The sequence below is a fragment of the Fusarium pseudograminearum genome, chromosome 1 (assembly GCF_000303195.2).
Source record: "Fusarium pseudograminearum CS3096 chromosome 1, whole genome shotgun sequence".
NCBI classification, from domain to species: Eukaryota; Fungi; Ascomycota; class Sordariomycetes; order Hypocreales; family Nectriaceae; genus Fusarium; species Fusarium pseudograminearum.
Window position 1 is genome coordinate 2,051,713 of NC_031951.1, and position 24,626 is coordinate 2,076,338.

Below are 24,626 nucleotides of genomic sequence, written 5' to 3' on the forward strand. Positions count from 1 at the left end.
GAAAAAGTTTATGATGTTTGGCTGGGATTTATAGGAGTTGCGTACAAGCTGCAATTGCCAATCTATCTCCAAGACGATCAAGATGGCAAATGCAATGCTATTTATTTTATTTCTCTTCTTACAGTTAGTTCGATATATAGCTGACACATAGCACCGTCTTAGCTATTGATTCAAAATAACAAAATAGGTCACGGAGACAAGACATATACTCCTAAAAGCTGTCTCGATGAACACAATATACTACTGCAAAAAGTGAGGTTTCGCCCGGGATTGAACCGGGGACCTTCTCGGTGTTAACGAGATGCCATAACCAACTACCTAGACCACGGAACCAGGGTTTTGATTGGATGCTGCCGCTGACATTTGGGAAAATGTTGTTGACGATAGTCTCGTCCTGCTACAGGGTAAATTGCGTGGTTCGGACCGGTATATGCGATAACGGTAATATTTTTGTAGTATATTATATAAGTTCTTCAGATATCATGTTCAAGAAGACTGTGAGGTGTATTGTCGATACTTATTCGTCACAGTATTATGTTGTCGATGTTGATGCGAGTCTTGAACTGTGTGTCAAAGTGAATTGGTGGACGACTAAGTTCAACGTATAGACATGCAAATGATAATCAATTTTCGGTCCCATAAAGTAAATTCATCTAGTTTTACACCATCATGCATCAAGCCGTAACGTTGCCTCCCATCGAGCATTCATCATGATATACAGATTTTATACAAGTCTTTCCTTTCTACCGCACCCATTTTATTTTCCAGACTTCCCAAATAGCGAAGCCATATAATCTCCAAACGTTGAGTTGCCTTCTGCTTGCCTCTGTTTCCTCTGCTCCGCCTGTGTGTCCCAGATCTTCTGGACGTTGCCCGCGACCTCGGCCTTGACCTGAAGATCGGCGCGGAGAGCAGCCTCTTCAACCGCACGCTCCTCAGCTGGTAGCTTATCCAGCTGTTCCTTCCATTGCTGCTGGAGCTCTTCTGTAGGCACAACTGAATCGTCCTTGGCCTTTGGTAGTTTGGACTGGAAAACAGGAACAGGGAGACCTTCGGCTTTGGCCTTTTCTACCGCCTCCTCGTGCTTGATCATCCTTTGGTAGAGAGCATCGGCGTGCATTTGAATGTCGTCCTCTATTTCGGGTGATCTACCCACCACTGAGCCATGACCCAACGCACGAAGGAATCTCTGTATATGGTTAGGAATATTAAATACGAGGAGCATATTGCGAGCCACATACCGATTGCATCAAGTAGCACCTCTCGAAACTGCGCACTTGGTTCCTGCACATTTGTATTTGGTCTTCCCAACTTCCATGCTTCATGCAATTCACCCACTCCTCTTGATACTCGGCGCAGTTCTCCAACGCTGCTTTACCAATGGCCTCTTTTCGCTCCTTGTATGCTTCCAACACACTCATCAGCTTTTCATGGTCGGATGCTGTTTCAGCTTCAATCTCGGCAAGCGGTCGGTAGTTTTTCCATAGATGCGCATATCGTCCATCCTTGTACAAGCTCGCTGGGGGAGCATTCGGTTTTTGCTCTTGTGTCTCTGCTACTGGGACGTTTGTATTGCTGGGCTTCTGAACTGCTTGAGCAGGATTCGCAGGCTGGTTCGCTGGGTATTTGAGGGGAGATTCTTTCTCGAGAAAGTCACGAAGGCTGGGATCGAGTTTTGCTAGCGGGTCTGCCGACTTGTCGGTGCCGAGAATTGACGATATCCAACCCATTTTGAAAAGGTGTTGAGTTTAGCGGAAGCCGAGGGTGGGATACTTGGTTGAAGCTGGATTCGAGATTGTCCCTCCAAACTTTCAGCATAGCTTCAATTGAGATAAAGTGGAGGTGTGAACAAGAACATAGCACTGTACGCGATACTGTGTTTGAACTCCGTTTGTAACGTTGACCCAATCAGATAGAGCTCATATCATGGGAGAGCAATTAGAGTATCAAGGATTAGATGGCAGTCAACATTCACACAAGTTTGGCACATGTACGAAAGCTTGGTCATAAGTTGTCGTTGCTATTTTATTTTTGAAGTGGAATGACACCTCATGTCTCAAGACTCGAGCCGTGTCTATCCATCATGAATGAGATCTTCATCACAGACGCAACGGCATCTCACAAGTCAAATCATCAGCTCCTCACAGCACTGGCATTTTTTGGTCGGTGAATAGTCAAAGGTATGAACGTAATCTTGAGATCATGACGACCCTTTTCCTAGCCATATCACGCCCGATTGAACCATCAACCCAAAACAATTGTCTTCGTGAATCCTTTTTTTATTCGCGATTGCATCTATAGCACAACCATTTGCAACGCAACATCCGGTGCCCGACCCTTCAGGGGAAACTTTCCATTTGCCCTGATGCTTATCACGCCGAAAAAATGCCAGAAGATAGGATAGTCCCAACTTAAAACTTGGAGAACTTCTTAACAGACTTGCCGGTTCGGGGCAGGACACGCAGGACGTTGAAGCGGACCTTGAATTCATGTTAGCAATTGTTCCTCACACGCAGCGGTTCCAAATCGTTCGGGGACAAAACGTACAGTCTTGCTGAGAGGTCGGCACTGGCCAACGGTAACCTGGTCACCCTCCTGGACACGGAAAGCGGGGGAAACGTGGGCGGCAACGTTCTTGTGTCGCTTCTCGTATCGGGAGTACTTCTGAATAAAGTGAAGGTACTCGCGGCGGATGATGATGGTTCGGTGCATCTTGGTGGAAACGACGGTACCGGTCAGGATACGGCCACGGATAGAGACGAGACCAGTGAAGGGGCACTTCTTGTCTACAAGGTCAAAATGTTAGTGGTGCGCTCTTCAATGCATGCCATTCCCTCATGTTCTCCTGTGCTGCCCAATGCTCGTCCATCATGGTCGTGATTTCGTATGTCGATTGTCGATTTCGTTCCTGGTCTTCCAAATTTCCCAAATCTCAAAATTGATCGCACGTACCGATGTAGCTACCCTCAATGGCGGCCTTAGGGGTTCGGAAACCCAGACCGACGTCCTTGTACCATCGTCGGCCACCCTTGCCCGGTCGGGTGGACTTGGTCTTGGTCTTCGAGTTCTGGAAGATGTGAGGCTGCTTCTGGAAAGCACGCTCCGACTGGACGGTCAACTCGGTCGCCCTGATGGAAAGGTTAGCGACTCATTCGTTTTTCGACATCGTATATTCGTTTCGCTGTGACTGACATCTTGAATTATCCTTCTCGGGCAGGTACCGTAGGCGAGATGGCGTATCGTAGGTTGAGCTGGTAGGGCGAGGTTGAGACTGGCTAAGGCGGACAGTAGTTTTCGCTGATGGAGAAGTAGGGCAGGAAAACTACTTTTCGTGAACCTACTTAGGGCTTGCAAAAATCAGGAAAGTGGCGGTGCAACAGCCGAGCGCCACAGCACGTGAGAGCAAAAAGTCTGTGGCTTTTTGCTCTCACGTGAGTCGGCGACAAGTCGACAGTCCTGGCCGTGATTTTTTTAAGAGTGGGTAAATGAGCAGCACTCGCTGACGTGGGTCCCTGGTCCCCTCCCCCTGGCAGCCCATGCCCAAAGTAAACAAACACGCGTGAAATGGTGGTTGTACAAAGTTCACGCAGCCCACTATCAGTTTATCGCCATCGCGCTTCATGCTGGGGTTGAACTTGAATCAAACAAGACCCAGCAATTTAATCATATACGATGGCGCCCGGTGACGCCACCTTGCCCGCTACGCGGCGCACGCGCAGATCAATCGGTGCGCATACAGATGTTAATAAAGCTTTCGGAAAAGAGAATGCGACAACCGACGTCACGAGTTCGTTGGCTGCGAATCGCAAAAAGTCGAGGAGCAAGAGTTTGGGTCCTGGTGGCCTGGATGCACTTATGAAAGCCAACGGAAACAGGCGAGCTGTGAGACATTCTGGTTATCTATTATTTAATCCAATGCAATATACTAATAAATGTAGTCCCTTGCTGCCCCTGCGAGAGCCCCGCGTTCAATTCTTAAACCAACGATGCCAATTCCCGAGATACCCCCCTTAAAGCCCAGACAGTCGAAAATAAATAATTCCAGAGAGCCGACACAAGAGTTTTCAACCCCTACTCTCAGCGGTTCCAAGATTGCTATCAAAACAGAAGAAGAGCAGCAAGCCGCTGCACGAGAGCGTGAGGAGCGGGAGCGTCGTGATGCCCGTCGCAAATCACTTGCCAACCGTCGCGTATCCTTCGCCGCCGAGGCAACTCTACACACCTTTCACGAAGTTGAATTCAATCAAGATTCAACAACATCTACCGATTCGACAAGGCGAAACTCTACCGCAGCACAACAAAGGGAACGGGAAGAGGAAGACAAGAAAAATCGACGAAGTTCTGGTCCCCCTCAAATTGACTTTCACGAATCCGATGACGATACTGCGACAACACTCTATAGTTCAGATTCCGAGCCTGCAGATGCGGTCGAAGAGGTTGCTGATGTTGAGGAGGATGGCGACGATGACAGCAGCGAGTCCGACGACGGAACGATGATGACAATCGACGATGTGACTGGAACAACAGCTGCTTCGGATCGGTCAGTTGATTCTGATGATGCAGAGTCATCCACGTTAGATGAAGCTCTCAGACTGGCTGCGCGAAGAGCTGGTAACCAACAGCTAAGGGATGACGAAGATGACGATGATCTCGATGATGACGAAGAATTCATTCCCTCGTTTGGATGGGGCAAAGATGCAAATAAGCAAAATATCGCTGCCCAGGACCAAGAAAATCAGCCACCACCTGCTCGTCCGCAGCCGAAACAAGATCTCCAGGATGCCACAGAAACAAACATGAGCATGGATTTGGATATGGATATGGACATCACACGTGCAGTTGGCGGAATACTTAAGCCCCAATTAACCCAACAGTATGATCCAGATGAAGACATGTCTATGGATGTTACTCGTGTGTTGGGGGGTATCCTTAAACGCCAGTCGGAAGAGCGCAACCCAGACGAAGACATGTCTATGGATGTTACACGCGCATTTGGCGGCATTGTCAACAAGCCTCAAAACGCGAGCGCCCCTATTGATGACGAAGAAGACGAAGACGATGCCCCGATGGAAGAAGCCACTATGGAGTTTACAACTGCGATTGGCGGCATCCAACGACCAGCACCCATCGAAGAAGACGATGATTCGGACGGTAATGAAGACATGTCGATGGAGCTTACCACTGTCATTGGTGGGGTCCTGGCGAAGAACAAGAGAAAGAGCATCGCTGCTTCCCGAAGGCGCACAGCCTCTCAACCTGACGATGAGAACGACGACGAGGCCCCGATGGATATGACACTTGCAGTCGGTCAAATTCTCTCAAAACCGGACGATAATGGCCTGGAAGACAACGTGGACGAAGAAGGGGATGCCACCATGGGAATGGACATGACCACTGCCATTGGGGGCATTCTCAACAAAGTGACAGGGGGTTCACGAGATCTGGGCAAGCGAGTTATGGAAGAAGAAGCTGATAGCGCAGCCAACCCAGACGAAGCAATTGAGGCTGCTATAAGCAAGAGTGCTGTCAGCCATTATCTTCAACCCCTTGCTGCAAGCGAGAAACAAACCACAACTCCAAGTCCTCGGCCCTTAAGATCCCCGGCAAGTGCTTTGCGAAATACCGCCAACCCAAAGATCCCAACACCACAACGAACCACTCGGAACTCTAGGACGCCCCCACCTGTGAAGGCAACAACAACACCACAGTCAGCCAAAGTAAGAACGCCGGCTTCCGCCAAACCAGCCACACCGCAGCTCGAGTCAGTCGTATCAGAACGGACTGCTACTCCTCGCTCTACACAACGTATTTCTCGTTCTGCTTCTCCAAAACGACCACCATCTGCCAGAACTACCAGAGCAGACTCCAGGACCCCATCGCCTGTCAAATCTACTCCCAAGAAGAGTCTCTTCCAGAATAACCCCATAAATGGCAGCCGAACCCCGACAGTCACGTTGACACCTCAACGGCGACTTTCAGGACTCGGCGCAGACCGACCTGGACTTGGGTCGCCGCAAGTTACTGCGCTGTTTGATCGCCGGGGCTCGATTGGCGATATGGCTACCAGCTTTGTGCCCGGAAAGCGCGGTGTTATGTTCGAAGACCCCAAAGAGATGACGCAGGATATGGACCGCGAAGCTCGGGAAGAAGAGGAAAAGGAAAATCGCAGAAAAATTCTCGAACGGGAAGCGGACGGCGTTGAAGCCACGCTTAACCTGCGGGAGATGATCGACAGCTTGAGCCCTAAACGTAAGCCGCTTAAGGGTCGCAAGAGTCTTCATGTCGGGAGTGCCAAGGGTCTTCTGGGCAAGAGACCAAATGAGCTTGATGACGAAAAGGAGGCCGAAGAGAACTACAGCGTAAAGAGACTCAAAGGACACCAAGGGAGTCCTGTAAAGAACATCAGGCTCCAGCAGCCACCATCTAAAGAAGAAACTACCGGGAGACTGAATCTTTCATTCCGAAAAAGCCTGTTATCAAGTACCGTCACACCGACGCTGTCCTCACCAGCGAAATCTGACGCAGCAACGACGCCAAGGCACCAGGGAAGGTTCAAGGATGTTGCAGACGATCGACCTGGTCATCAGGTCAACTTCGATGAGACGCCTGTTAAGGACATTGAGCAAATAGAGGAGGAAGTTGAAGCAGCGGAGGAGGCAGATGGAGATAGGATTCATCTCCAGGATTTCCTGAACATGACCTCTATCCGCTTCATGGAACTGACAACCACAAAACGTCGTCACACACAGGCACCTGGAACTCTCGAAAATGGGTTTCTCGACGAGGGTGAAGAGGACCTTTCACTTGAACGATGCGTTGTCGCTGGTGCGTGCACAGTGCCAATGCTCGAACTATATCAGCACTCTTGTCGTGAGTTGAAGAAGTACATCTCTGAGGGTCGCAGGATTGTCAAAGAGATTGAGAACGATACTTTTGAAGACAACCCTCAGTTGTTCAAAGAGTATATGGCGGCCACACCTGACGTCAAGACTTTGATGGATAAGCAATTCATGAACGTCAAGAATCATGCTCGTCTTCTGAGCAAGGCTATGTGGTATGAATGGCGAATGAAGTTACAAGAGGGCCTGAGGCAAGGTCTTCTAGGCATTGACGAAGGTATGGAAGCCGATAAGGAGCTCCTGGATAAGCAGAAGACCCTTCTTGATTCTGTTCTACCTGCTATCATGGATCGCTACAAGTTACTCGTGGAGGAGAGCGATAATCTTGAGGAGGTTGCTCGAGAGCTTGCCGACTGCGACCCTGCCGATCTAGACGCTGCTCGCGACGAGCTGGCCTTTCTTGACGAAGATGTCGAGTATAAGAAGAAACGAATCGCAGAGCTTAGGGAGCAATTCCAAGCTTCGGAAGTCGAAGTTGAAGACTTGGCCGAGCAGAAGCAGAATTGCATTGATGATATCGCAGAGTCTGAAAGGATTCGAGAAGAGTGCCGTGGCTGGACGAGCAAGGAGGTTAACAGCCTCAAAGGTACGTCTCTTTTTGAAAACCGTTGTCGGATAATAACTAACCAAATGTCAAGCTCGAGTTGATGCTATCGAGACGCAACATGGCTGGGCAGTGACGGGAATCTCTGGCACTGTTTTATCTATGTCATACAAGCGTGAGATTGAAATTGTTTTCGATATCACCGCATTTCAAGAGCACCAGCCTAATTCGACAATCGATCTCTGGTACATCGCCGTCAACCGGGAAAAAAACCCACTCCCAAAGACTGCGGAGAAGGAGTTCTTTCTACAAATGATCCGCGACTACGCTCGTGCGCTCCCGCATAACCGCACTGAGGTTTCTCACCTTCTGAGGAGTGTCCAGGCTGCCTGGGACAAGGCGAACTTTGTTTCGTCGCAAGTTGAACGACTCAATGCCACCTTCCCCACTACAGTGCAGAGGACTTCCGACTCGAGTATATCGATTACAACATCTATGTTACTTGTGCCGTTGGAAAGCCGCGTGGAAGTAAAGCTAAGCCTCAGCACCCAAACAGATGGGGACGGCCTTGAAATGATTCTTAAGCCTGAGGCCAAAGTGGTCTATGGCGAGCACTTCAATGTCCCCAAGGTAGCCGATTTCCTTACAACACGAATCGGCAAGACTGTTGAAGCTGGCGAAGAACAGTGGGGTGATGTGATGGTAGAGTTACAGGGGCGATTAATCGCAAGGGGCCGCAAGGCTTAACTTTAGTTAGATACAACAGATATAATGAGTGATGACGGGACTAGGAGTATATGGGCATCAGACACTGGAGTTGTTTGGAATTAGATACCTTGGGTGTGGATTTATCATTGTCAATAGTACTACAGTATTGACTTGCAGCATTGTCTTGTTAGTGATGCTTAATAAAGAGGTTGATTCTGACAGAACGATATAAACATCCTTTAATTTCCATTCAATCTCTATTGGTCTAGCCATATCTTGACGTTGAATTCTTGTATATGCACGTAAAGACGATTGTCACTCGTCGCATTGTTTATATGTAGAACAAACACTCGAAGGTATCGCGAAGTGTGAACATGGCAAACAATTAATGAACACTACGGGCCTCAGCGTTTGCACAATAATATTTTTGCCCACAGTTATCCTAAAATGAAACTGATGTTATTGTTCATCGAGGCCCGTGTTTTTTAAACATGATTGTACTGGCAGTTGTCGCCAGCTGTCAGGTCAACGATTGTGCAGTGCTCGCCAGTGTCAATCACTGTCAAACGAGATTCTGCTGGCCTTGCGTTTTCCGTTTGCCCAACGGCCCTTCGCTTTATTTATCTTCTTCATTTGCTTTCTCCTCTTTCTTCAGTTTCCCCCAAGCATCCTCAAGCATCCCCAAGCATTCCCAAAGCATCAAGCATCACGCTTGAAAAACCAGCAACCTCGCACACCAATACACAAGTGAGTCCCCCCTGAGTATCACGATCTTTTTATATGCACTGCGCGCTTCAAAGTCATCTCGTCTTTATATATACTATAATGTGACACTGCGAAAAAGCTAACAGTCACATCTTCATAGACCAGACAAACGACACCATGCAGACCACAGATCTTCCGACATGGTTCTGGCTCCCACTCAAGGGCGACTGCGAGTGGGATTCCCCATTCAACATGGGGAACTGCTTCGACGAGCAGTACCACAACGTCTTTTTCTTTTTGATCAAGGCGTTAATCTACCTCACAAGGTTCACGACGTTCCCGTTCGTGCTCTTTTTCGCGGGGATGCACGGAGAGTTCTTGGCCACCTTGCCCATGGCCATCCTCTCCACAATCACCATCATCCCCATGGTCCTCTTGCGGCTCATCTGGGCAGAAGACTACCACACTCATGGCGGTTTGGGCAACCCCATGGTGGAATATTCTGTCAAGACCTGGGCCATTCTCTCCATGCCAAACATCGTTTCATGGACCCCCAGTGCCGCTTTTGCGGTGAGCCAGTCGGTGCGAATCGTTAGGGAAACTTTTGTTTCTCTTCGTATTCAAGCCGAATCCAGCTTTGACGCTGAGACTCTGTTCCCTACTCCCTTTGCCGGGAGGGACTGGGATTCGGATCTTAGCACATCCGGTGCTGAAGCCTGGATGCGAATGCTGGTGCAGGAGGATCAAGAAGAGAGACACGCCCGACGGGAGGAAGAGAAGAGAGTCGCGGTGGAGCAGAAGAGACTGGAGCAGGCCTCTTTGCTGATGCAGAAGCTTGAAGATGACACCGACATCGCCATCTGGAAAGCTATCAGCAAGAGGCGACCACAGCCCATCATCCGACGCCAGTCAGCTCTAACTCACCGGCAAGAGACTGAGCTGCTGGCTGAAGAGAGGGGCCTGACCAAGAAGCAATTCTTGGCTCAGCGCTATGTGGTCGTGCCAGTGGACCAGAGCACTCAGTCGGACCCGTCCGACTTTGCTGACGACAGGGCGATGAAGACGCCAGTCAGTCCGATCGTCGAGATCCCCTCATCTCACGGCGTTCAGTCTGACTTGGCTGAGTCCCCTGTTCTGACGCAAATCGAACCGTCTGAGCCCGCTCCCACTGGCTCCTCTCCATCATCTCTCTCTCCCCCTTCTCCTCACGAGACGACACCGAAGAAGCCAGCTTCTTCCACCACCACCGACGCCGCCGCCGCCACTGCCACACCAGGCAGAGAGACGCCTCCTGTTCGAGAGCCTGCGCCTAGCGCAGTGTCTCCTCGACAGGAGGTCGTCGAGGCCATCACCACCCTCCCCTCTCCCCCCTCTCCTGGCGTCGTCGGTGTCGTCTCATCTTCCCATGTCGTCGATGAACCCATCTTCCCCTCTGAAGAAGAGCTCCCTCCCCAAGCCATCGTTCCTTTTGCAGAACCGGCGGGCCTTGAGCCCTTACGACAGCTGCCATCACCCGAGCAGGCCGCCGGTTCTGTCGCTTCCTTCGCCCAGGAGGTTCCAGGGATCCCCGACATCCCCGAAGAACTCCTTTTCGCTGCGGCGAATGGAAGTGAGGACGGCTGGGAGAAAAGCCTTCACCAGGGGCTCTTCCAACCCGCTCCTTGCATCTCTCCCACCTGGGATCCCACCGAACTTGATGCCGCCATCGACGATCTCCTTAACAGCGGCGATGAAGTGGGTGAACAGGTTTGGGATGAGATGGCAATCGATGATTGCCAAGTCGAGGATGTGGAGATGGAGGAGCAAGGTGAAGGTGAGGTAGAGGTACTGACTCCGTCGCAGGCCGTTGATAGCGAGATGGAGGAGGTCGGTATGACGGAAGAGGAGCAGGAGCGGATGGTCCAAGAGGCGTCGTGGGCGGCGTTGGCGGCTCTCCTTGACGAAGACGAGGATGAGTTCTGTGATGAGCCATCACAGATGGTCATTGACCATGCCGCGCCGGCCCAGACCCTCTCCGTCCCGCAACTCCCTCTCCCTCAGTTCAACCGGCCTCCACCTCCGCCGCAGGCCTCCGTCTTCCATTTTGAGGTCACTCCACAGGCCGTTCCAGCGCCTTATGTCATGTCGCAGCAGGAACAGGATGACCTCGAAATGGAGATGGTGGCAGCGTTCGACATCGAGATGGAGGACGCGGAGGATGAAGAGGAGGTTGGCATGGGCCCTCAAGATCTCAGCCAACGAAAGATCTTGATACCAAGGGCCCAGGGATCCCGACACAATCCCAGCCAACCTCTTCCTCAACCAACGCCGACTACATCTCAGTCGAAACGCTCTCGATCCTCGTCGATCGAGCAAGCTGCGCCTGAGCCCAAACGGGCTCAGTATCAACCCATCCAGAGTCTGTCGTCTGCGCCCGCCCAACCTTTGGCGGTCCCGCCCGTCACTCTTCAACCCGAGGGCGCATCTCCCGCGCCAAGCAACACCAACAGTCAACAGCAGACTGTTGCCCCCATAATGATGGGGGGGCTCATGCTCCCCGGGGGCAACCAACGTATAACCAACGCCGAGCCGCCAGCGCCCACACCATCGGCAGCGCCCGCTCCTACTACTATAACTCCTGAGGAGAAGAAAGCCGCCTTCGAGAAGAAGAAGCAGGCACAGATAAAAGCACAGCAGGAAGCTCGAAGAAACAAGAAGCCGAGCCTATTTCACCAGACCAAGAAGCCAGCTACACCTGGGAGATCCGCCCCCGCCACACCTCACCAGCAAACTCCGAACCACACCTCACCATCACCAATGCCACGAATCAGAGATCCCGGCTTGAGAGCGGCTTCTGAATCAGCCTTCGGCACGCCCGGGTCGGCCCAAAAGGAGGCCGGCCACAACATCCTACAAACCATCCCAGCCTATCTACTAGACCAGGTCGCAGGCAGAGCGGCCGAGGACGAGGACGAAGAATAAATTCCGTCACCATGACTGAGAAGCGATTGTTCGCCTATGAGAGCACGCGCGGAGGAAAGATGCAACATAATGCTATAGAAGAAAGACCGGCTTGATGGTGTCGGTCACGATACAATGATTTGTTTGGCAGCGAAGGAGTTTTGGACTGTATATTTATTTGATTTGACAAGGAAGGACTAAACGATACGAGCTTCAAGACTCGTGAAGGGGATACGAATGGAATATGAATGGAATCACTATAGCTATGAATTGAGCAAGAGCTATATATACCACATTGCACACTCATCTATTCTTGACCCTCATCCAACCGCTTGTCCCTCGACGTGGAGAGTTCTTGTCTCCCATCAATAGGTTCTTGTTGACTTGACTCCCATCTGCCAGCTCCTCTTCAACCTTCCATGCATCATCATCCAGGACTTCCCAGTCAGGGGTGGGCGCTTCGCTGAGCAACTTCTTCTTGAGTTTATCTGCAAGCTTCATTGGGCTAGGAAGCTTGAAGGTTTTGCTGAACTCAGTACCTTCTGCCCCGCCGAGATGATAAAATGTTGTACCATGAGAGTACTGCCCAAAACGGCTGCTTTGGCCATCGGCTTCGTCTTTGAGCGTGTCTGGGTCTTTTCCGGCAGACTGGTGATTGATGAGAAGATTGTACAGGTTGCGACCCATGTTGCTCATATCCTCGAAAAGAGCCTTGTCGCCGATTGACACGCCCTGCGTATTGCAAGCCCAAGCAATGTTGTAGGCGAGCAAAGTCACGCCCTCAATGAAATATGAGAATGTGGCGGGGTCTTCCTTGGCCAGTTGAGACAGTGGCTTGTCTATGAAAAGAGGCCTTGGCCGCGAGACACGTTGAGACTCTGTGTCTGTTGTGCTAGAAGGGGACGACACAGAAGCCTGACTGGGAAAGACCGGATCTCCGGGTCTGTAAGAAGCCGACAAGTTAAAAATAGTTGGCCGGGGATAGTCGCGATGAGGGAGAGTGATGGCAGCGGGGAGCCGAATGGAAAGATAATGCGATACAAGTATCAATATCTGGCAAATATGACTGAGCGATGTAGATATCATCTCCGGTGTTGATGCTAGACGGTGTTACTAAAGTACTTTTGAGAAGAGATGGCGTAACTCACAGTTCATTGCGGTCAAATCGACGACTGGGATTCCACCCAGGTAATACTCGTATTTACTAGGCGACCCTTCTTTAATCCGTTTTAGTCCATATAGTTGAGCTGCTTCTATGCAGAGGAAAGACCGCGTGCGAGCCAGTTCGTCTGCGCACTTAGTCCAGCGGTACTTGTGCATGCCGGTTTCCCTTTCTACCGACTTTTGCCGTTTCACCCTGCGCTCAATAAGACCATCAGATACCGCAGCGATATCGGACTTGCGTCGCGAGAGGGCAGCTCTTCGAGCCTGAATCTCCTCTTTGGCAGCTTTGATGTCGTTTCTGAGTTTATCAGCAGCGGCCAGAATCTGGGTGGTTCTGTCTTCCGCTGTTCGTTGCTGAGCCTGCAACGCATCCTTGCGGTCCTTGGTCGGGGCGTTTGTCTCATCTAGAAGATCGTTGATTTGTTTATGGAGATCTTCATTTTCGATAAGAGCCATCACATTTTCAACACGACCATCGTAAAGTGCCGCTCTAGCATCCACGGTGCAAAGAAACGGGAGACGCTTGGCGTCATGGCTGCGATGACAGATGTCGCAGTCCATCTTGGCTATATCGCCACTTGGTGCGAAGTAGTTGTCTTTATCTGTTGATCTGAGACGATCAGAGTGGCTATGCTCAGCCTTCCGGAATCGAATAGGAAAAGAAGGAGAGCATGTTTATATGGTCAAATTTTAGTTTGTTTGCAAGGTGAATGAAAGGCAGATGACTGTAAGTGTGAGGTGAAGATCAAGTCACGGGGTGACCAGCAACGGCGAGGACTGTGGCGCATGGACGTAAGCCACACTTCCAGGCACGCACCTTGGCACCTTCCTGGACATGCAGGGCAGGAGCATCCACTCCTAGTCTAGGTCCGCTCCTTCACATCTTTCATTGTCGATCGGCAGGTACAAGATGCCCTGCTTGTTGCGCATCTCTCAAATTTTTAAATTACATCTAGTCTTCTCCGAAAACAAAAGAAATTTCCCATTTTTTATACATACTTCAAGGAACTTGAGATCCCGAGTAATTCACGGCTATTTCCTTTGATGATAGCAACCACGGTGTTTGGGTGCTCACTTACATACAGAGCACGACCCCTGTTGCTTGGCCGACAATAATCCTGGCGATCCAGCGCGACGTGTCTATCTAACATGGATTCACCACTTCCACCGCAAGAAGGCGGCGAGGATCATCAAAGCAAAGACGGATTGAAGATTCCTGACTCTCAGGAGGCCAATATGAACAACATGCAAAGACATTCGCATGCCAACAGCAGGACACCTGAGCCTCAGATAGATCGACAAGCCAGCAACTCTGACCCGCCAGACACACCGGGAGTTCTTGAGCCGTTCGACTGGGATGAATTCGAAGCGCGTTATGAGGCTGCTTTGCACGATGCCGACGACCAGGAGCGTGAGATCTTGAAAGAGGCAGATGCTCTTGCAAAGGTAATGTTTTATTTATTTTACAACCTTCCACAAAGCTAATGCGCTTACAGTATTTCAAAGTCTGGGCAGCCGCAGCATCAGCACATGATGATGAGCGGGCAGCAAAGCGCTTGCAGACTCGAAGGCGCTTTGTGAATCTTGCCGAAGACAAGATGGAACGAAAACAGCAGCACTGTAAGATTTTACTGCTGGACGCCTCTTTCTGGACGAACTGACATTCCCCCAGACGATCAAGTTGTAAGGGCCTTTGAGAATGCGCTGGCTCTTCTCAAATCCCTGTGAGCGTTGCACTCTGCAGGCTTGTGGTTTTTTGACTTGAGTTACATTTCCAGGCAAATGCATATTTTGCCCAAACCTCTAGACCAAAAGTTTTGGCCCTGCATCCCAACCATACACTTTATTTTGGCCTTTATTTCTTTCCGTTTTGATCCAGGTCCATGGCTTATCATACACCGACACGTGACGTAATTACAGCCTGGAGCTCCAGCTGTCGCGTCTCCCCAATCTCGCCAAATCGCAAATCTTATTTAAAACTTGACATCGCGTCGGGAAAAAATCCTCGACATGCCACAACCCAAAGATGCAAAGGCAATAGGTATGTGTGGTATACCAAGTGTCTCTCATGTATGCCTCCCTCGACCTTGTCTACGCGGCACTGTACTAACTGTTTTAGGATGACCTCTTTGCTTTCCACGAAGCCCATTTCTCACAAGCAGCCCTTGCTTCCTTCGGGTCCGACTTTATTGAGGCGCCGAGCCAAGATCATAGTCAAGATGATGCCACTGTTGATGCTGGGGATGAGGAAGATGATGGCTTAGGATATTATCCCGATGGCGTAAAAAGAACCTTGACGGACGAGCAAATCGAAATTTTCCGACACTCTGAGCTCGAAGCTCTACGCAAAGAGAAGGAGAAGGCCGAACAACTCAAGAGAAAGGCAGGCACAATGACGGGCGAGCCCGTAGACTCGGGTGACGATATCGCTGCTCCTGCGCAAGCCACAAACGTGTTGCCAACATCCTTCCACAGCAATAAGAAGCGAAAGAAGAAAAAGGGGGCCAAACGTCCTGAACCGAAACCCGACCTTCGAAAACGAACATGGGATGTTGTTGACAAGGGCTTGGACTCGCTTGAGTATGACTGAGCCTGTAGCACAACCACTATGCTGGAGAGGTGCCATCATCCGCTAAACCTATTTCACCATTCAAGGCAGCTCAACTCGTATGGGTGTAAGATGTCGTGTTACGAGGCGATACCCCAATTTGACTCGAGAAGCCTGATTAATGGAAACATGTATTATGATTCGTCATGCACTATGACATGTAAGTACTTTCCTCTGTCACATCAAGCATCTCTCATCATGATGAAAACCCTTGTATCGTCATCCTTAGTCGGATCGGAACTGGAGGTGTAGGACGCATCAGCGAAAGCTGTTGCTGACACCTTTGCAGGCCCGACATGTCGAGCAATTAATCTTCTCTCTGAATTATGGGACTTTTTTCCGATTATCAATTGAAAAGCCACATATGTTTCTGCGGCTAACTTTTGACCACAGGATTTGAACACTGAAGTGGGATATATTCCTGTCTGGTGTAACCGTATAATGTGGTTGTCAAGTCTTGGGTAATTTGAAGTCATCACAAAGTTAGCTGCTGGTGACATGAGTTGTTGATGCCTTTGTAGCAGAATGATAGAAGACCGCCGAATATGTGCCGTCAGGGGTCCATATCAATATGATGGCTCATGACAGACGTAGACTTGGCCATAGAATTGCAAGATTACCCGGGGAGTATAATGTAATAAATTCAACCTTCCAACTCGGACTACCTTGGACTATACTTCAAGAACGATGCCTTGTCCTGCTTACTTCAGGTGGTTGTTGCTCCATCCTCATGATTCAGAACTATACAAGCACCAAATCAGATAGTCATGGCAAATTTCATAAAGCTTTTGTTGTAGTATAGAGATCCTTGATGATTCAGCCTTCTGACCTTACTGAAACGTTATACTGTTCTCTTTTGACATCAAGTTTATGGGGTATTACTATTATGAGCATCTAACGTTTGAGACGGTTGCTTCCTTGAACTTTACGTACTTTAACTCAAAGCTGCAGAGCAAAGGGAAAAGTCAGGATTGGAGGTTGAAAAAACGCATTAAATTATCATCGAAGCAAACGTGTCACATGCCCTTTATCGTAATACTGCATTCAATCGAACAAGCAAGCAGCCGAGACCGGATCCAGAAACCAAGCTCTTGCCTTGTGATTGAATTCAGGGTGCTCGTGCCATTCGATCCCTTATCGCGGAAGAGCCGATAAGCGCTGCAGCCAATCACAGACTAGCCCGCCTGCCAAAACAATGGGGTAGTTTTGGGCTGGACCCGACTCGAAATGCCATCCCACCTTGATTTTGCAAACCAAGTCAAATCAGGTCCAGCCTCTTCCTCTTCAGCCTCCGACCTTGGGCTCGCCAAGATAAACACCGGCACCTCCACTTCCCTATCAGCATCTATATTGCTTCGAATACCGCTTACGATCATCGCAACTCATCGGAAACCCTCTCTAGATCATCAGCGCCGCCCCTTGCGACGCCCTCGCTCTCCTGCCCATCATGGCGCGTGTCTACGCCGATGTCAACCAGAGCATGCCCCGCAGTTACTGGGACTACGACAGTGTTAACATCAGTATGCCCTCTCCCACGTGAGAGCTTCACCGACAACGTAGCTGACCAACGTTTGCAGGCTGGGGTGTTCTGGAAAACTACGAGGTCGTCAGAAAGATTGGTATGTTGACTATTGTGGACTTGTCGTTGAGTCATTAACAATTTTGTGTCCTTTGCAGGCCGTGGAAAGTACTCTGAAGTCTTTGAAGGCATCAATGTTGTCAATTACCAGAAGTGCGTCGTCAAGGTGTTGAAGCCTGTCAAGAAGAAGAAGATCAAGCGAGAGATCAAGATTCTTCAAAACCTGGCTGGCGGTCCCAATGTTGTCGCTCTGCTCGATGTTGTTCGCGACTCGCAGGTTCGTGTTTTCCCGCTCTCGTAGCTTTTCTAGCGTCGCAACTGACCATAACTGTACACAGAGCAAGACACCGTCTCTGATCTTCGAGCATGTCAACAACACCGATTTCCGAAGCTTGTACCCCAAGTTCAACGATATTGATGTCCGATTCTACATCTTCGAGCTCCTCAAGGCCCTCGATTTCTGCCATAGCAAGGGAATCATGCACCGTGATGTTAAGCCACATAACGTTATGATTGATCATGAGAACCGAAAGGTTGGTCGCCCGAAGTCAATCGTCTGGTTTCCATCTTACTGACAGCCTACAGCTTCGTCTGATTGATTGGGGTCTGGCCGAGTTTTATCACCCTGGTACCGAGTACAACGTTCGCGTTGCCTCTCGTTATTTCAAGGGCCCTGAATTGTTGGTCGATTTCCAGGAGTACGATTACAGTCTCGATATGTGGAGTCTTGGAGCCATGTTTGCCTCCATGATCTTCCGCAAAGAGCCTTTCTTCCACGGCAACAGCAACTCCGATCAACTTGTTAAGATTGCCAAGGTCCTCGGCACCGATGACCTTTTCGACTACATCGATAAGTACGAGATTGAGTTGGATGCACAGTACGACGACATTCTAGGCAGATTCCAAAAGAAGCCCTGGCACAGCTTTGTTACGTCAGAGAACCAACGATTCGTCTCCAATGAGGCGATCGATTTCCTCGACAAGCTATTGCGATATGACCATCAGGTTTGTTTATGAGATCCTCATTTGTAGCCCCAATGGAATCTAACTGCGAAACAGGAACGTCTGACTGCCAAGGAGGCCCAGGCTCATCCTTACTTTAACCCAGTTCGGGATCCCGAGGTCTTCAAGCAGCACCTTGCAGCTGCGAGCGGCGCTGCCAACAAGTCTTGAGAGTACCTCGAGTCGTTGTTCCCCGACCATCATCATCCACGACCATTCATCTCGCGGCACCCCCCTCATCCATGATACCCTCGACCGGCAGGTATCACCCTTTCGTTGGTCTTCACCACCTGATAGGATCCCCATATTAGGAAGAGAATCTTCTAGCCGAATCTAATACATTCCCATCCCCTTGTGTCAGTGATCTTAGTCCGGGGGGATCCTGGGACGATCCCGTTGAGAATTTCGGTCATGTGATGATACCTCAAGATTTTCGACGCGACGTATGAATTGATCGGTTCGGTGAGAGGGGAAGCTCGCGCAACCAGCCCTGATCCCAGATATGGATCCAAGGGTGATGTGGAATGAGACAATGTGGTTTCGGCGTTCCAGGTTCTGGGGGTTTATGGCACATTGGTATCACGGGCTAATCTAATCACCAAACACACCGTGCTTTTTCTAGCTAGCTTCGGAAGTCATTATTTTACTTTTTGAGTCAGTCTTTCCAGTAGCGTAGTAGTCAATAAGATCAAAGCGCTATGCTCGTTCGTTGGCTATATATAATCTATGTTTATGTGCTGATGCCGCTCCCTTTACATGCCAAATCCGCCGTCAATGCTCCTGTGAAAAACGGATGTCGTTCAAATGCAAGTGAAGCAATAGTCTCGACCACAATGATACCCATCCACACCACACGTTTTTAATGTGCCGCCAGGTGTCTTTATCGTGCCAATGGGACTAGAGATCTCATGGGCACGTTTCTTACTGGGCGTCCTATGAATTTCTCTGGTCAGAGTAGCAGGTCTCCGGATCTTCTTTGATGAAGGGCGGACACTGGCTGACTTTGAATGGGATTTTACTCTTCGGGTCAGCTCATCCCGGAACCCCTCATTGTCTGATTCTGAATCTGATACAAAGGAGAGAAGGGAGCGGCGTGAAGATGGAGCCCGATTTGTGTGAATGGATCTATGGCGGGGAGTACGGGGTTTTTGAGAACTTGATGGCGGTTCCATAATAGAACTCCTCCTGTGTTTTGATTTCCTTGGCGTCGACGCTTCTTTGATAGGAGCATCCTGTGGCAAAGGGGGAAGAGACCCTTCACTCTCAATAGCTTCATCATCAGTGATTATGTGAAGTATAGGAGTGTCATCTTCGATAGGCTCATCAACTTCTCGAGATTCGTCGTCATCAGGAGTTCCGTCACCATGAGAGAGGAGAGAAGGACTGCTGGGCGATGGTCGGTCGTCTTGAACTGATTCGGAGTCTTCGCGAGTTTCTGGGATATCTTCCATGATAGTGTCGGCTTCTTGCATCAGTGCCTGTGGCTTGTGAAGTATAGTTTGTTCCTTTAGATCATCCTCTATATCTTTGGGGGCTCCCTTCGTTTCCTGTGTAACTTGAGACTCTGGCTCATCGTCTTTGGCTTGCTGCAATATCTCCTTCGATTTTCGAGGACGGACAAACTTATATAGAAATGCGTCACATGTTCTATCAGTTGTAGAATCTTTGGGCTTAGTTTTGGGAAGCCATTTGAGTTCATTTGATAGGGGAGGCGATTTCCCAGAAACTTCGTTGTCTGGGATTTCATTAACCGGTCCTTGATGGTCGCTTTCGGGGACCCCATCATCAACATTTGCGAGTTCTTTTGCAGGGTTGTTTGCTTCATCTTGAATAGTGGAAGTCACACCAACAGATTTTCTGGGCCTTCCCCGTTTTCGCTTTGTGGATTGAAGAAGGTTATCAGCCAGGGATATAATGATACAGGTGGGCGATGTAGGTTCGATCTCTTTGGCTCGTACTGTAACAGAAGCCTTAGACGGCGTTGCTTTCGCGGCAGAAGTTGAGCCTTTTGGTCTCCCACGCTTTCGCTTGAGCGGCTGCACAGTGCCATCTACCTCGTCAACTATGATTTCAGCTTCAGGGGATGGTTCGTCGTAGTTCTTCGGTAGAGCACTCGTGGCATTAGCGGGTTCAGCAGAGCGTTCGTGGTGTTCTGTTCGCAGACCAGATGCAGGAGAGACCGTCATTGTAGCTGCGTTTTGCCGCCTAGGGACTCTGATTCTCGAAAGGGCGAGTGGTGCCTCATCGTCTGAGAGTTCCGTTGTCGGAATCATGGTTTGAATAAAAGGACTTGGTTCCTCGATGTTCTTGGATTGCGGTGCTTGAGGAGCGCTGCTGTTAAATGGAGTCGCCGTGTCTTTTGAGTCTGGAGCGACCAGTTTTCCGGAAGTCACTTTCGCTCCTACCTCCTCTATCGATTGCGAGCCTTTTCTTGTCTGCTCAGAAGGTAAAGAAACCTCGCCTTCAGTTTCCTCATCGGCGAGATCAACAGACAGAAACTCTTCCCGCAAAGACGGATCGGCCCTGTGTATTTGTATTGTAAAGGTCTTCCCCGATCTTTTGAACTCCCGCGCATCATCCCAAGAAACCCTGCCCAGATACTCTGTCTGTTTTCGTGCCCGACCAGAGCGTCTTTGACCAGAATCATCCTTCTCATCGGGCTGCTGTGACACTTTGACAGTATTGCCGTTGGTCTCTTTAAGAGTGTCGTGCGGAGGATCATTTGAGCTGCGATTCTTGGATAAAGCATTATCGCCTGATGGAACTAGACTTGGCTTTTGCTGTACGGTGGGCGTTGCATCCGAGGTTTCGGAGCACAAAAAGTCCTCGTCCTCATCACTTGCGTTGGTGGTTCGGTCAGATAACGGAGCTTCCTGTCTATTAGGGCTTCCTCCCGTGGACTTGGGTTCCAACCCACGATCGCTCTCCGGAGTCTCTGAGCTGACATCTACAGCAGCGTCGCTGGGTCGTTTATCGGACGCCTTTTTGAAGGATCCTTTCATGGAACCAGCTCGTTTGGTTTTCCTCGTCCACTTGCGACCCCAGATAGAAGCTTGGCCGTTGTTACTGGCAGTATCATACCTGCCCCCAGTAAACCATGGTCCGGGCATACTCGGTGGCATATTGAAGTAAGGGGGGATATCATCGCGGCCCCAAGCCTGCATAGGGAATCCAGGCATCATTCCCCATGGCCCAGAATTTGGGTGAGGCATCCCAAAGCCTGACGGAGGTCCAGGACCAAATAATGGAGGACCCAATCGAGGATCGTCTGGAGGCAATCCAGGGGGTAGCGCCATGCTCTTGTCGTGTGGCGCATCATTTTGACTGCTGGCGATGTTTGTAACATTATTAGACGCTTCATCAATAATGACGTTCTGATCTTGCGGTTGTGTCTCTGTGTCGCTTTCTTTTGTCCTTGATGCCTGGCTATTCTCATTTTCGGGTTGAGAATGACGAATTTCATCGGCTTGTCCTTCATTGTCAGAATATTCGTCGGTGAGATCTTCAAGCAGGATTCCTTCATCTTCATCGATGTTGCTTTCGCCTTCCACCCAAAGACCTTCGACATCGCCCTCATCGCGCATATTGCGCAAGTGACCATTGTTCACCACGATCTCTCCTGTTGCCATGTCGATTTCGTCTCCAATGCCTTCAAAGTCGCGACTGTACTTTTCGATGATGTGAGCCATGGTGGCATGGAGTTTTTGATTAGCATTCGCCCGCTTCAGTGCAAGCTGAATATCTGGATCTCTTCGGATTTTAATCTCCTGCGGGTGTGAAGCAAGCTCATCGTCATCGTCTTCATCTTGGGCGGCCTTTGGGGGCGAAGGGCCATGCCGTCTCTTCTTTGTAGGCGGCTCCATTGTCACAACAGTTCTTCATATACAACAATCCTCTTTGTGATCGTCTAGTTAAAGCAGTTGGTTGTCTGCAAGTGCATATAATTGGATAATGAATCCATGAGCCGCATAGGCTTGTCCCTTGAACATTCTTTGTATGGTGACGATGATGGTTGGTTGGAGGAGCAACTGCAGAGCCGACGCGATCGAGGGCCGTGCATCGCGTAAAGTGCTTTCCTCTTAGCGGTCATCTGGTGGGGTGAAAGCAACCTACAAGTTCCATGAGATACTAAGTTTCCATGTAACTAAGGATTTTTAACAGACGTTATAGAAGAAAATCCGAGTTTCAATTAAATCCATACACTGTTAAAAATCCCATGTCATATTCACCCTAGTCAAAATCCTCCCTTTATCAGGCGCCGTGACAGTATTATCTCAAAACGTTGATCACATGCGCAGTCATGTACAGTGGTATACTGTAGCTGCCATAGCTTAACAACGTCACCGCTAAGGCCGACCTTAATCCAACCTTGTCTGGGATACTTTTCAGCTTCAATTCTTAAACACCTCCACTTCCTTTCGCTTCCAGTACCGCACCTCGTTGGCTTTGGCACTTAGATCATGCGCATCTCTTAAGCGGAATATGAATTGCCAAAAATGCCGTCAGCCTCTCCGGCTGGACGGTTCCCTTGAGGATCTCAACCCAGCTGCGTATGATGTTCTTGTTGGTAAGTTATCCCCATCATGTCTCGTGCGCTTTTCCTAACTCATGTCGCAGCTTCCGCATCCCCGCAAACCCTCAAGAAGTCCTCTGTGCCAAACCCGCCGCTCGCGCAACCACAGGATCAATCGCGAAAGTCGCTATATGACAGGGTGTCACGGAATGCAGGTCCGCCGACGTTCAAGCGCAACCATGGAAGCCACCCTCGCGACTCGTCAATGTCCTTCGTACTACTATCCGAATCGCAAATGGCTCGGCCAACCCCATCGTCAGACCCTCCTACAACACCGACAGTACTGCGCCGCGCCAGCTCCAGCAAAAGCAATGCGGACAACCCCGATGCGCCGATAGGAAGCGAAATGGACAGGATCAACCGCCTTTTCGACGTGCTATCGGCGCGGTCTGATATCGATCATCCGATATGCGTCGAATGCACGGAAATGCTTGTGGAGGGCTTGCAAAAGAAGCTCGAGATTGCTTCACGCGAAAGGGACTCTTACGCTAAGCACCTGAAAGAGGCAAAGGCGAATAAACCAAGCGAGGAGGATATGAAGGCCCAGGAGGAAGCCCTACGAAAGGCTGAGCGGGACAGGGCTGCAGCCATGGAGGAACTCAAGAAGCTAGAGTCAGAGAAGACTTCACTAGACGAGGAGCTTGTACTTCTCGAGGAAGAGTCGCGGCAGCTGGACAAGGAGGAAGAGAAGTTCTGGAGAGAACGAAACAACTTTGCCACAAGAATGGCTGATTTTCAAGCTGAAAGGGACAGCATTAACGCCAAGTACAGCAACGATTCACAGCTCTTGGAGAAGCTACAGCGATCGAACGTGTATAACGATACCTTTTGCATCAGCCATGACGGCAGTTTTGCGACGATCAATGGTCTTCGACTCGGGCGCCTATCAAACAAACCCGTGGATTGGCCCGAAATCAATGCGGCTTGGGGGCATGCTTTGCTATTGCTGGTGACAGTCGCGGACAAACTGGCATACAGATTCGATGGCTACGACCCACAGCCCATGGGCAGCACGTCTAGGATCATTCAATACGAAGTTCCGAGCCCTTCATCGAGTAGACTAGGCACCCGTTCTGCTAGTGTACCCCCCAAGAGGCATGTGCTTGAGTTGTACAGCTCTGGGGACATGCCTCTTGGGCTCACCTTTATGCATAGACGTTTCGACAATGCAATGGTGGGCTTCCTGGAGCTTGTGCGACAGCTAGGCGCGTTTGTGCATAGGCAAACTGAAGCTACCGGCACGCCGCTTAGTTTGCCGTACAAGATCGACGGTGACAAGATAGGGGATGTGAGCATTAAACTCGGCATCGCTCAAGATGATGGTTGGACTAAGGCGTGCAAACTGACGTTGACATGTTGTAAGTTTCTGCTTGCTCACGCCAGTAATGTAACGTCAAACGCACGAAACGGGGGTAGTCAATAAGGGGGAAAGAAGAAGAAGAAGAAACCACCCTGGGGGTAATAGACTTGCGATATGTGGTTCAATTGTTTATCATCGACGAGTTATTACGGAGTTAAGGCATGCAGGATGGCGTTTTAACATGATAGTTGAGGAGTGGTGCCTCCTCACCATATCGTATAGAAGGATCTGGCATCATGAATAGCAATGAGATGGGATTTAGTTTAACCACGCTTCATTCTGCGGCTTTACACACACGGGTTTCTATTTAAATGGTCGGTCCTCGCTGCAGAGCAGATTTCCCTCGCCTCCTTCCCGTAATGTGGTCAACCGCATCACTGAATCACTGCCATGGCACTGCCAGCAACCGTCAAACGAGCCGGGCAGGCAAAGGCCAAACAGGCAGAAATCGAATGGGGCATTTGGGCAGTAAAATATTTCTGCACCGAAGTGAATTCTTTCAGCATTCATCCTCAGTTTCTTGTGTTTTGTTCACATCTGCCAT

General features: G+C 49.9%; 10 protein-coding genes across 10 annotated transcripts; 6 read left to right on the plus strand and 4 right to left on the minus strand.

The window, feature by feature from the left end:
- Positions 1-757: 757 nt before the first annotated feature.
- Positions 758-1,730, minus strand: FPSE_00641 (uncharacterized protein; the record flags this gene model as incomplete). The annotated part of the gene is made up of 2 exons (XM_009253761.1): positions 758-1,189; positions 1,242-1,730. 2 exons carry the CDS (start codon positions 1,728-1,730, stop codon positions 758-760), a joined length of 921 nt encoding a protein of 306 aa, XP_009252036.1.
- A 681-nt stretch (positions 1,731-2,411) lies between these two features.
- On the minus strand, positions 2,412-3,622 carry FPSE_00642 (uncharacterized protein; the record flags this gene model as incomplete). The annotated part of the gene is made up of 4 exons (XM_009253762.1): positions 2,412-2,480; positions 2,548-2,786; positions 2,953-3,128; positions 3,558-3,622. The coding sequence occupies 4 exons, from the start codon at positions 3,620-3,622 to the stop codon at positions 2,412-2,414; spliced, it is 549 nt and encodes a 182-aa protein (XP_009252037.1).
- A 50-nt stretch (positions 3,623-3,672) lies between these two features.
- Positions 3,673-8,190, plus strand: FPSE_00643 (uncharacterized protein; the record flags this gene model as incomplete). The annotated part of the gene is made up of 3 exons (XM_009253763.1): positions 3,673-3,882; positions 3,939-7,485; positions 7,538-8,190. 3 exons carry the CDS (start codon positions 3,673-3,675, stop codon positions 8,188-8,190), a joined length of 4,410 nt encoding a protein of 1,469 aa, XP_009252038.1.
- An 843-nt stretch (positions 8,191-9,033) lies between these two features.
- FPSE_00644 (uncharacterized protein) lies at positions 9,034-11,817 on the plus strand (the record flags this gene model as incomplete). The annotated part of the gene is made up of 1 exon (XM_009253764.1): positions 9,034-11,817. The coding sequence occupies one exon, from the start codon at positions 9,034-9,036 to the stop codon at positions 11,815-11,817; it is 2,784 nt and encodes a 927-aa protein (XP_009252039.1).
- Positions 11,818-12,099: 282 nt separating this feature from the next.
- FPSE_00645 (uncharacterized protein) lies at positions 12,100-13,521 on the minus strand (the record flags this gene model as incomplete). The annotated part of the gene is made up of 2 exons (XM_009253765.1): positions 12,100-12,896; positions 12,945-13,521. The coding sequence occupies 2 exons, from the start codon at positions 13,519-13,521 to the stop codon at positions 12,100-12,102; spliced, it is 1,374 nt and encodes a 457-aa protein (XP_009252040.1).
- A 588-nt stretch (positions 13,522-14,109) lies between these two features.
- Positions 14,110-14,688, plus strand: FPSE_00646 (uncharacterized protein; the record flags this gene model as incomplete). Its single annotated transcript, XM_009253766.1, has 3 exons — positions 14,110-14,406; positions 14,457-14,580; positions 14,633-14,688. The coding sequence occupies 3 exons, from the start codon at positions 14,110-14,112 to the stop codon at positions 14,686-14,688; spliced, it is 477 nt and encodes a 158-aa protein (XP_009252041.1).
- A 282-nt stretch (positions 14,689-14,970) lies between these two features.
- FPSE_00647 (uncharacterized protein) lies at positions 14,971-15,550 on the plus strand (the record flags this gene model as incomplete). The annotated part of the gene is made up of 2 exons (XM_009253767.1): positions 14,971-15,030; positions 15,080-15,550. 2 exons carry the CDS (start codon positions 14,971-14,973, stop codon positions 15,548-15,550), a joined length of 531 nt encoding a protein of 176 aa, XP_009252042.1.
- Positions 15,551-17,015: 1,465 nt separating this feature from the next.
- FPSE_00648 (uncharacterized protein) lies at positions 17,016-18,320 on the plus strand (the record flags this gene model as incomplete). Its single annotated transcript, XM_009253768.1, has 6 exons — positions 17,016-17,088; positions 17,146-17,187; positions 17,246-17,424; positions 17,486-17,680; positions 17,733-18,152; positions 18,207-18,320. The coding sequence occupies 6 exons, from the start codon at positions 17,016-17,018 to the stop codon at positions 18,318-18,320; spliced, it is 1,023 nt and encodes a 340-aa protein (XP_009252043.1).
- Positions 18,321-18,949: 629 nt separating this feature from the next.
- Positions 18,950-22,012, minus strand: FPSE_00649 (uncharacterized protein; the record flags this gene model as incomplete). The annotated part of the gene is made up of 1 exon (XM_009253769.1): positions 18,950-22,012. One exon carries the CDS (start codon positions 22,010-22,012, stop codon positions 18,950-18,952), a length of 3,063 nt encoding a protein of 1,020 aa, XP_009252044.1.
- A 619-nt stretch (positions 22,013-22,631) lies between these two features.
- FPSE_00650 (uncharacterized protein) lies at positions 22,632-24,145 on the plus strand (the record flags this gene model as incomplete). Its single annotated transcript, XM_009253770.1, has 2 exons — positions 22,632-22,716; positions 22,767-24,145. 2 exons carry the CDS (start codon positions 22,632-22,634, stop codon positions 24,143-24,145), a joined length of 1,464 nt encoding a protein of 487 aa, XP_009252045.1.
- Positions 24,146-24,626: the final 481 nt, after the last annotated feature.